The sequence below is a fragment of the Takifugu flavidus genome, chromosome 10, assembly GCF_003711565.1.
Source record: "Takifugu flavidus isolate HTHZ2018 chromosome 10, ASM371156v2, whole genome shotgun sequence".
NCBI classification, from domain to species: domain Eukaryota; kingdom Metazoa; phylum Chordata; class Actinopteri; order Tetraodontiformes; family Tetraodontidae; genus Takifugu; species Takifugu flavidus.
This window is the reverse complement of record NC_079529.1, coordinates 13,516,560-13,527,946: the sequence shown is the minus strand read 5'-3', so window position 1 is coordinate 13,527,946 and position 11,387 is coordinate 13,516,560. Positions and strand designations below refer to the sequence as shown.

General features: G+C 46.0%; 1 protein-coding gene across 2 annotated transcripts; it reads left to right on the top strand.

The window, feature by feature from the left end:
• Positions 1-1,650: 1,650 nt before the first annotated feature.
• Positions 1,651-9,461, top strand: paqr6 (progestin and adipoQ receptor family member VI). Of its 2 annotated transcripts, XM_057045371.1 has the most exons (8): positions 1,651-1,808; positions 5,437-5,702; positions 5,844-5,971; positions 6,247-6,452; positions 6,695-6,821; positions 7,163-7,259; positions 7,526-7,670; positions 8,304-9,461. In XM_057045371.1, the coding sequence occupies exons 1-8, from the start codon at positions 1,793-1,795 to the stop codon at positions 8,543-8,545; spliced, it is 1,227 nt and encodes a 408-aa protein (XP_056901351.1). In that variant the 5' UTR covers positions 1,651-1,792; the 3' UTR covers positions 8,546-9,461. The 2 variants fall into 2 exon arrangements, with proteins under 2 accessions (XP_056901351.1, XP_056901352.1); XM_057045372.1 differs by lacking the exon at positions 5,844-5,971.
• The last annotated feature ends 1,926 nt before the right edge of the window (positions 9,462-11,387 follow it).

Here is an 11,387-nt window from a genome sequence, read left to right as displayed (position 1 = left end):
CGCTTTCCTCTCCAGTTGTGTTTGTGTCGGTCTAAATGAGTGAATAATCCAGAATTTTTAATCGCCGTTCAAACATTCACCTCAGAATGCTTTCACATATGACGTGTAATCTCATAAAACTCCAGTCGGCTCTTCTTTGACACCTAAAAAACCTTAAACGAGTGACTGAGAAAAATCTTGCCTAGATAGAATGGATGGAACTTGTGTCCTTGTGTTGGCAGCTGTGGTAAAACAACCAGCCATTCTAAAGAAATGGCTGTGGATCAACTGTCCACTGTGTGACCTTCAGACATGCCTACACACTCAAGTTATTCACCTCTGAGGGAGACAAACATCTACCTGCTGTGTCCTCTGGATGCTCTTTGACATTAGTTAAAATGGTGCCATCAAGGAAAAGGAATTAAAAGCTGCACGAATATGAGTGAGATGAGCTCAGACCATCCCGGGCCTTGCTGAGCACCTTTTTATTCCTTGCTGCCAGACATTAAACCAGACTAAAAGATTCCTGTTTTAGGTCTTATGATAAGAGGGGGGAAATCAATGGCCTAATGTCTTAATGAGTTCAGGCGAAATCCACTGTAAATCAAACTATGGAGGTATTTTCAAACTAGGAATAAAGAGAAGTTACCAGAAAATATTCAGAGACCAAATGAGATGGTTCTTATTATTTTAAAGGCAATTCAGACATAGACACAAACACCGTGGCTACAGCCCCAGTAAACAACCCAGTTACTGGTATCGCTCCCATTACAGATTAAGTTGTATTCGTGAAAGGTGGACATGACAGCCTAAATATGAGCATCTCCCTCCAGTCTTGCATCCCCTCCACTGGCTCCGCGTCCCTGCCAGGATGCAATACAAGATGTGTCTCATCACCCCACCGACCGGCGCATCTCCCCCCCCCCGCTGCCCCCCAGGACAGCTCACCCCAAAGCCTCATCGTTCCTTCCTCCCCAGGACGCCGCTGCACCCCCCCCCCCCCCACTGGTCTCTGGATTTCACTTCCAGGCTGTCTGAGGGTCCCGCAGAGTACAGAAACTTTTTAAAAACAAGAACTTAAGACTTGTCTGTTTCCTATTTGTTCAAAACCGTGACTGGTTTTACAATTTTGAGATTGTTCATCCTCTCCTCTCCTCTCCTCTCCTCTCCTCTCCTCTCCTCTCCTCTCCTCTCCTCTCCTCTCCTCCCACCCCACCCCACCCCACCCCACCCCACCCCCCCCGGCCGGCCGGCCATCAGCAGGAGGGTCCCCCTACATGAGCCTGGTCCTGCTCAAGGTTTCTTCCTGTTAAAGGGGAGGTTTTCCTTGCCACTGTTGCTTGTCTGGGGTCAGGCCCTGGGATTCTGGAAAGCGCCTTGAAACAATTTTGATTGTATAAGACGCTATATAAATAAAGATTGATTTGATTTGTAACTTGCACTGCAAATAAAATGTATTATTATTATTATTATTTTGACTTCCAATCGGCGTTGGTCGCGGTTTCCAGTAAGTTATGGCGCGTATATAAATCCAAGAATGCAGAATAAAACACTTTAAAGCAGGTCGCGCCGCCCCATCATCGGTGTGCCGCCAGAGCGGAAGACGGCGGGACTGACGGCTCGTGCTGTTGTTGCTTTGGTGATCCACGTGATCCTATGTGGTGATCCTACTGGCTCGCGCTGGACAAGGGAGCGAGGCGGGGTGGGCCTCGAGACAATCCCAAACAAGAAAAGAGCCACAGAAGCGCAAACAGCCGAGAAGCAGCGCGTGCTGTGTCCGAGCGGGGGCCGAGGATCGGGGACCGGGCCACGCATGTCAGAGGCGCGAGGTGGGTGCAAAACAACAGCCTCCGAAGTTCGCGTGCCACAAGAGTTGATGACTTCATCAACATGCGTGGCTGGTTGTCAAGTTTTGCCGCTCTTGGCTGCTGGCGTGGTGTAGTTCTGCTGCTTGTTGCTGTTGTAGAGGTGATGTTGAGCAACAGTGGAAAACGGTGGAATTCTGCGAGACATTCCCAGAGCTTCTGGCAATTAGCTGCATGTGACCTGGGCTGTTTCCTCTGACTTGAGCTGTCGCCGCCCAACTTGACGTTGTTTTGGATTTTATTTTTCCCCCGTATGGAATTTAGTTGCACTGTTCTGCCTTGTCAACCTTTAGGATTTTTTTCCTGATGTTGTTTAACACGTTTTTGATCACAAACTCCGATTTCTGCCCACATTTCAGGTGTTTTCTTCCATTGTTGCTGAATATATGAAATTGTGTCGCTTTTAAAGATTGACACTTTTTCTTTTTAATGCAAATTCATTTGGTGTCTTATATTGAGTTGCATCTATATCAAGTTTTATTCACCTAAACTCAGGATAATGAATTGATAACTCTGAAAAAGTTTAGGGAAGTTCAGAGAGCTGATATGGAGTGGCAGGGCCCGTGAAGGCGCTGAGTGCACTGCAGCACCCCCTGCTGGTAGATAATAACACTACTTGTTACACCACCGGTACCAAATTGGAAGCTTTTCAACTCCTTTACATTCACTTTTACTCTGCACCAGCGAAATTACAAGCACATCAACAGGCACGTTAAATATGTTATCGCACCTAACAAGTATCTTACGTTCATTAAGCAAGAGCAACAAACTGACCAAAAGCCTTTAAAGATATTCTTAACGGCATCTGTTAAAATAAAAAGGCCCCTTTTTACAGGTTACAACGATTAGAGTTCTGCTTTACAAGCAGGTTAAGATCCTTCTTAAGGGATTTTTACCAGGGTGTGGTCGGGGAAGGCTGGAGAAGCTCTGCCTCGGCAAAAGGTGAACAAAATTAGGATTTGTCCACTGGGCCATGTTCAAAAAGCTTGCCAAGTTGTACCATTTAAGTGACTAATCAATAATGATGAATGATTAATGCGAAACATTAATTGTGTAGGCTGATCTAGGCTGTCATCTGGTCAAACGTGCGGCTAAAATTATTGTTGAACATTTTTTTTAATGTGAAATAATGTCAATATTCACAAAGGAGTCTGGATCTGATTGCTAGGTTCAGGTCAGGACTCTCCCCACTGCCCTAAGTGAGGGGACTCAGGTATGGAGGGATCTTGAGTTCAGGCGATTGAGAGAAGAGCTGGAAGAGGGAGTGAGGCTTCCTGTGTACCAGTCAATCTTCATTCCAACCCCCATCTGTGGTCCTGAACGTAGGACGATAACCAAAAGTTCTCTCTGTAGGCTGAGATCAGCATTAGAGATTAGACATCTGCAAGGTGCTGCTAAATCTCAAGAGGACCTGGTTGTGGTGGTTTTTAACGGGGCACCTCTCAAAAGCCTCCATGGGGAGGTGTTTTGGGCATTTCTATCTGGGAGGAGACCCCAAACCAGACCTGGACACATTTGTATCTCTCGGCTGAACTGGGATCAACTTCTGATTTACCCCGAGGAGCTGGTGAAAGTGGCTGTGAAGAGGAGTGTCTGGACCTCCTTGCAGAGGCTGCTACCTCATGACCTGGATGCCATAGGAGAGAGGCGGATTTGTCCTACAGAGACATGGAGGTGACATCTGCAACAGCAACTGACAGAAGACACATGACATCAAATCAAAATCAAATCAATCTTTATTTATATAGCGTCTTATACAATCAAAATTGTTTCAAGGCGCTTTCCAGAATCCCAGGGCCTGACCCCAGACAAGCAACAGTGGCAAGGAAAAACTCCCCTTTAACAGGAAGAAACCTTGAGCAGGACCAGGCTCATGTAGGGGGACCCTCCTGCTGATGGCCGGCTGGGATGGGACATGAAACCAGAAACATGGGAGGTGACAAAAACAAAGTGAACCAGACCTGGGAGACATGCGAGGAGGACCAAAGCAGATAGGAAGCTAGACTGGTCAAAAAAAAAAAGCCTGTTCTCGAAGAAAGGCTCACAGCAGTTCCCAGAGGCTGGTGCTGAGACTGGTCAGATGAAACTGGTTGATCTCCAAGCAGATGTGGCTTCAGAGCAGTTCAGAGGAACTGATCCAGCTGGACCAGATACAGCTCAGTTCTGTCACGACGCTACAGGCAGTAGAGGAGTGGGCTACAAGAGGTAAAGCTCAGAAGAGTAACTGTGAACATCTTCAGTTGCTAATATTTGTCGAGATTTAGATTGAGAAATATTACATCCCATAAAAGTTGGTTGAGACTGTTGTGAACCTTATTGTAACTCAACTTGGACATTGTGATGTTGTGGAACATTTTCTTGCTAACTGAACCTCACTGAATATTAGTTAAATAACACTGAACTGGGAGAACCAGGGGCCCAATCAGATTTAGAAGAAAGAGGAGATTTAGGTGCACTGGGAGATTTAAAGCACGAGAAGCATTAGAACATTAGAACGCATGGGAGAACTAGGCCCAGACCACTTTATTTGTAAAGCACATATTAAACAACCGCAATGTTCCACAATGTTACTGCACAGCAAATAATAAATAGAATGTGAATCAACGCTCAGTCCGGGTCAGACTGGCGGCCGATTGATTTGTTCCACATTCGTTCCACAGTTCCAGACAGTTTGTGAACTTCAGAGGAAAAAAAGAACATTTTTATTTATTTTATTTAACCCAGAGGAAGCATATAGAAGGAAAACAGGATTGACCCAACAATGGAACCTTGAGGAACTCCACATGAGGATGGGGTGGGTGCAAAACGGGCCCTAACGGTTAAAGCCAACAATTATAGATGACCACGATGAAACGTCTGCCTCCAATTTGGGATCAGAAGTTGCAGTTGTTGGCAATGTTGACGACATGAACAGACTCGTGTTGCTGGACCGGTGGCACGAATCTGTTTACTCAGTAAATACCTGCAAACGGATGAGCGCCATTTGTTAGACACATAAACAAACATCAGCTCCACGCCGCTCATCTAGCTAGCTAGCTAGCTTTCTGTCTGTCTGTCTGTCTGTCTGGCATGAGCGGTGTGACCCATTCCGACTGCCGAACAGCCACCTCGCTCTTATTAAATGAAGCTTGAGGGTGTTTGGGGATGTGACACCATGAATATTCGATTGTTGCTAACCTACTAAAGTATATTTTAGACATTTTGGGTAATATCGTCACGCTGTTGCGCACGTGCGCTTTCAGGCAGGATCAAAGAAAATGTGTCCTTTGGTTTCTTCACCCCTTTATTTCTCCACGCAGAGCAGAAAATGAGTTGTGAAATGTTTAACTGACGGCCGGCAGCTCTTCCACTAATTTATAAAGAATGTTCTGTCACATACTCTCTCGCATTGTTGCCCGAGCGGCCTTCAGGCCACCGGTGTGACACCGTCGTGCATTCTTGACACTGATGTCTGTGTTTGTCTCACGCAGCAACAATCCCGGATTGTTCTCCACGTCGCCTCCTTCAACAAAGACGACGCTTGTCTGGCGTCTGGCGCATGTGACACTTGTAGGTTTTTGCTGCCGTATTTTAGTGTTGTTGTCTCCCGCAGTGTTTCAAGCGTGGCGGGGGGTCGGCGCTGGCGGTGGGCTCAGAGGTGGCTGGAGCCAGGGGTGGACACGCTGCCTGAGATGGGACAGTGATGGACAGAAGGATGAGGTCCGCATCTTCAACTATCCGGTGTGGTTGGTCCGCTGCCGTGGAGGACGGGCCAGGATCGTGGAAGTGTACCAGAAAGGGAGGGGTGCCATCAGACTGCCCACAGACATGCTCAGCCTCAAGCTGCCCCAGCTCTTGGACATCCACCAGGTGCCCAAGGTGAGGCCAATGCTCAGATGTGAAGCAGGCTGGGGTTTAAAGTCCTGCTCGAGGACTCGACCGACCACTGAGAAGCAACATTTTATATAAATGCTTGAGGGGTGAGCTGACCGCTCATCTGGAGTGCTGTTTGGTCCTCAGGTGTTCAGGGAGGACTGCATCATCTCTGGGTACCGTCACCCTCAGAGCTCAGCCCTGGACTGCATCCTCAGCAGCTTCCAGATGAACAACGAGACGCTCAACATCTGGACCCACTTCCTGCCAACGTGGTGTGTGCGGACACCCGAAAAGCCCAAAAGCTTAAACATCACGTTGTGCTTGAATCACATTTTAAACACACGCTCACGTGCACAGAACTCCTTTTTAAATCAGGAAGTTTGGGGCTAGTCGGGATCATTTTGTAGCTCTGTGAGGATTAAAATATGATTCGATATGATTCGGTGCTCAAGCTGCCGTTAGAAAACGGTGTGGGGATGAGTGTTGTGGTTTGTACATGATGATGATGATGATGGTGATGATGAGGCAACCTTGTGGTTGTTTGTAGGTACTTCCTGTGGCGCTTCTTCATCCTCTGCTCCACTCTGAACTTCCTCACGGACAGCTACACCTGGCCCCTGCTGGTCTACATGCTGCTCATCTGCATTTACCCCTTCACCTCCAGCTGTGCCCACACCTTCAGCACCATGTCCCCAGAGTCTCGCCACATCTGCTACTTCTTTGATTATGGAGCGCTCAGTCTCTACAGTCTGGGTGAGGCTTCACACGCGTTCAAACGTGTCTCTCTCTGCGCTAACGTGGCATTTTTCTGTTTTCCTTGGATGAGCATGAAACGGTCCCGGTGTGGGTCATCCATCTTTGGGTCAGAACATTACTCGGATGATCCTGATCCGGAATAAGCAGCGTAGAAGCCGGGTGGCTGCTCTCGCCGCAGCCGCTGCTGCTAGCATCATCTCCAAGTACCTCAATACTTGTCTGTTTTTATTTTTGTTCAGGATGTGCCATAAGTTATGGATACTACATCTTACCAGACAGCTGGGTGAACAGCTGGCTGCAACAAAACTTTGTCATCATCGGCGTCGGAAACTCGTTATTCTGCACCGGTCTGTCCTGCTACTCTCGGTGAGAGGCTGGAAATCTTTTATACAACAATTAAACTTTAAGTTTTTTGTTTTTTTTAACTCCTAGTGAACTTTTAGTGGGCTTTTTCAAATGGTACCACAGCAGTACAGAAAATCCTGTACCCATGACCTTGACTGACCTATATGAAGGTCAGAGCTCATCTGTGCTTCTTGCAGCCTCTTTGACAGCTCAGACTGGTTGTTTTTCCTCCCTAATTTGCTTCGTTGGTTATTTTCTATCCATATCCGGCTCTTCTGGCTGCCGCTAATCCCCGTCCAGCCATGTCAGCTTTCAGTCTTCACGACATTTTTCAGTATCTGCGGCTTGTTTTGTCTCGGCAGCTTCCTGGAGCTGCAGTTCCCACAGAGAAGTAAATTTCTGCGGACTGGCGCGTTCGTGCTTCCGTTTTTGTTCGACTCGGTGCCTCTGTTTTACAGGGTGAGTGTGGCTGCAGGCAGACAAACAGTTTCTTCTCGTGTCTCTTTGGTATTTTGCTAAAGCTGCAGGATCGTTCTGTGTTCAGGGAGCCAGGTTTGAATGTTGTCACTTGATTCTTTTATTTAAAAACCCATCTTGTTATTGTCACAAACATAATTAAATGAGTGCACGACTATCCGGCTTCTCTGCTGCTGACAGAAACCTTTTTTTTATGTTATTTAGACAATAAAAGTTCAATGACGGCAGCGTGTGAACGTGTTCCGCAGGTTCTGCTGCGCTGCGGTGGCCTGTGCAGCCCCTGCGATGCCTTGTCCAGCCACTGTTACCACCTCCTCTTCGCCTTCCTCACTTGTTTCCTGTTTACTTCCCACCTCCCTGAGCGGTTGGCCCCCGGCCGTTTCGACTACTTTGGTATGTTCTTGTTGGGTTTCAGAAGAATTGGATTGGTTTATCTGTGCTCACATCCTATTGTGTCCCGTGCTGGTTCTGTCTGCGTCGACCCTTGGATGAAAACAATAATGTGGCGTACAACAGGGAATTTACAGTTTATTTCATCTAAACACGGTTCCCAGCGCAGAGGAAGAGGTGCTGAGCAAAGACGTTAATAAAAAACACTTGATGAACCCGACGTTTCCCATCATTAACAGTCCAAAACATCGTTGAATTCTTCTTTTTGTGCTTTTTATTGAAAAATAAAAAGTCCTGAAAGCCGGAATCCCCAAAAACGGAGAGGTTTTTCTTTAGTTCTCTGTTCATTTACGAATGAAATCATAAAAAGTTCTAAAGGAAAAGGGAGAGGATTTAAAATATTGCCTCCGTAGCGGGAGAGATGTTTGTTTTAATGAAATGACTGTATGTTTTTAGTGGTTGGATGAAGAGAAAGAAACTTCACAGCAACTGTCTCATCGGAAGCAGAAAAGCACATTTATGGGCAACATGGTGGCAGATTTCAGCTTTGCATCCGATTATTCCTACCTGCTGTAGCTGTGAACGCTTGTTTTGCCCATTTCCAGCAGTAAATGACACGCTGACCTTGTCTCCCAGGCCACAGCCACCAGCTCTTCCACATCAGCGCTGTGGTGGGGACGCACTTCCAGATGGAGGCCGTCATAACGGACATGATGTCGCGGAAGGCCGCGCTCGTCGCCCAGGGAGTGGTGCCCTCCTTCCTGGGGACCGTGGGGGCACTCCTCCTCAGCCTCTTCCTCAACCTCAGCATCATTGGAATTTTCAGCGCCTTGTTGCTGTGGAAACGCTGCCACAAATTCTGTCGGAAGACGCAGTGAGAGCTCGTTTTCCAGCCATGAACGGCTGAGCTCTGCAAAGGAAAGGCTGCTTTTTTTATATATCTGTCTTGGCTGCAGATATTTCAGACCTTTTCTTCTGAAAAGTTCTTTAACAGCAGTAAAATGCGTCGTTGGGAGATGATGCGCGGTGCTTAGTACTGCGGTAACAACATGTGGAGTAGTGTTTGTGTTCTTCGTGCTGTTAACAGTTCAGCTGAGGACCCAGAGCCATTTAATTTATTTTGAAGGTTTTCCAGTGCACTTCACAAAGGCTCTGAGTTGCAGGAAGCGTTCTTCAGTAACAGCTCACAGTGCCTTATTTTGAACTTCAATCCGACATGAACTCGACCAGAATGTTCTTTGAGTGTGTTTTTTCTGTTCGACCCAGTCTTAAGTGTAACAGTATATATTCAGACCAGCGTACGTGTCACTTCTGCATTTCCAACCCTGGGTTTTGATCCTCTATTGTGAACTCACCATTTTCTCCCGACTGGGGAGCTACACACAGCTGTCATTAAGGCACCGGTACTTATTTTATGACTTAGTTTCCATGGCAACACTTTTGTATTGTTACCTTCAAGGTTCCAGCTCTTGTGGTTTATAATGAATATGAGTTGAGTTCTAGATATACAGGGAAAATGGTCTGGTCTCTCACTAATGCAGTTTTCTGTTACCTCAAACATGTTGAAGTTGATTTCTCTGCACTTGTTTTTTGTTTTAAATTTTTATTTCCAGCAGATGGTTGTTCTTCAGTTCTAAAGAACATTGGCTTTTTTTGGTTTCTGTAGCTGCCATAAAACAGATATTTTTGTAATCGGGTCTGTCAAAGTTATGTAACAATGCAAATTTAACTAAGAACTAAATCTTTTCTGGGTTCGTTGTTCCACTGGTGGGTAATAAATGGATCGTTTAACCATTTGTGTCAGTCTCGTGATCACCGGGCTAATTACAGGTCCAGTAACGCAGCACCACCTTGGCTTTAAGCACTGGCTTTGCATCTACAGACACATTCGAAATGCTGCAAAGGATGATGGCACACGTGTCATCCTGTCGTGCTACTAGAGGCTGGACGTGAGCGTTCCTAGGGGGCCGGCGAGGAGGCTCTGCTCACTGCATGGATGTGAGAGCAGAACTTTTAGCATTGTGCGCTCACATAGCAACAATCCAACCAGCTGTTGGTTCAGAAAATGCACAATAACCCTTGTATCAGTTGATTGTAGGCGTGAGGAGCGTGGGAGTGGCCCGGCACAGGCGGGGGTTGCAGGGTCAGAGGCAGGGGGCACTAGAGAATCGTCCTTGTGTGCTGCTCCACCACCTTTAGACGTGAGGTGCAACCAACATTAGATGGACAGTCGGAGACATTAGAGATGGATGCGTGCACAAATGCCAGGCTCTTCTCAATGTTTGGAGGTTGGACCTGTTCGTAGGAGCAGCTGTGGTGCTGAGAGTCGCTCAGCTCTGATGCCTGGGAGGGTCCAGGAAGCCCATGTGGCAGGAGTTGGATGGAGTTTAAGAAGGAATTCTTGCGTGAACGCTCAGGTGGAAGCTGTTCTCTGTGATCATCCAGTTATCAGTCTCGTGATCCAAATAATTTCGAAGCTCTCCCAAAAGGGAAAAACCTGCTCTGCCTCCTGGGTTGCGCAATCCTTTAAAATAAAACAAATATTTGGAGTCTAATCCACTTAATCCAACACCAGCTAAACACGCTTAAACTGACTTTGCCCAAGTTTTAGCTAACAAATACACCAAGTGAACATATCATGTATTGAACTGGGTTTAGGGTCATTTTCAAAAAGTAATTGTACTCTAAAAAAAAGCGGGGGGGATGCTTCAGCAAATCTGTTTTGTTTTGGGGGGATTATTTTAAGTTTGAAATCATTTTGAATTGTATCAAATGAATATAGTTGATAGTGTTACATTATCTTAAGAAGAATGGTACAAAGGGACGATTTAACAGTTAAAGAAATAAAAAAAACTTGTTTTTGTCAGTTGCAACAGTCTGAACAACAGTTCTGACCAAAGCCAGCAGGGGGCAACACTGGCCCATAAATAATAAAAATAGAGTCTTCCTTCCGCGCCTGGTCTCAGTGTAAGAAGATTCTTCTACATCCTCTGGTTGCTCCTCAGTTATTGACCTTTATTTATCTACAGTAAAGCTAAATCACTGCAAACGAAATAAAAAATTCCAACATTTTTCTGGAACATATTGGAAAGATAAATAATTGATGCCTGAATGTTCATGTGATTTTTGACACCAATTTCTAATTGTGATTTCTTTTTTTAGGAATATTTGATTCCACAATTATTCAGACTTTTGCAGATAAACCTGTAGGCAGCCTTCAAAATGGCATTAAAATAGCAGGAATGTGTCCTAAAATCTACAAATTTGGGTTGATTTTAAACACTTTTTGATTGATATTTCTGCTCTTTTGTTGCAAATATACTTAATGTCAGCCGAGTTAGTGAAGCCCACCGAGGAGCGCGTTGGTATCGGTGGAAATAAACCAAATTTAAAAGCTGCTGTCACCGGCACAGATAAAGTAAATCCATAGTGGATCAATATCCTACAGAGGGCGATGATCCAATTTGGGCAAACTCAACTCTCAGAAACAACAACCCGGGTGGGTTTTCATCTCTTTATTAAGATCAAAGCAGGTAGAAAAGGTTGGTGGGTGACCAGCAGTCGCTCGCTCGTGCCTGAGGATGCTCTCTAGGGGATGGAGGTGTGCTGCAGATCCTGGCTTCAACCAGTCAGAGACGCTGATTAGTTTGTCAGAATAACAGAATATCCTTATTAGCGCACAGAATCCTTGTTTGTCGTCTGATGCAGATGCTGCTCGTC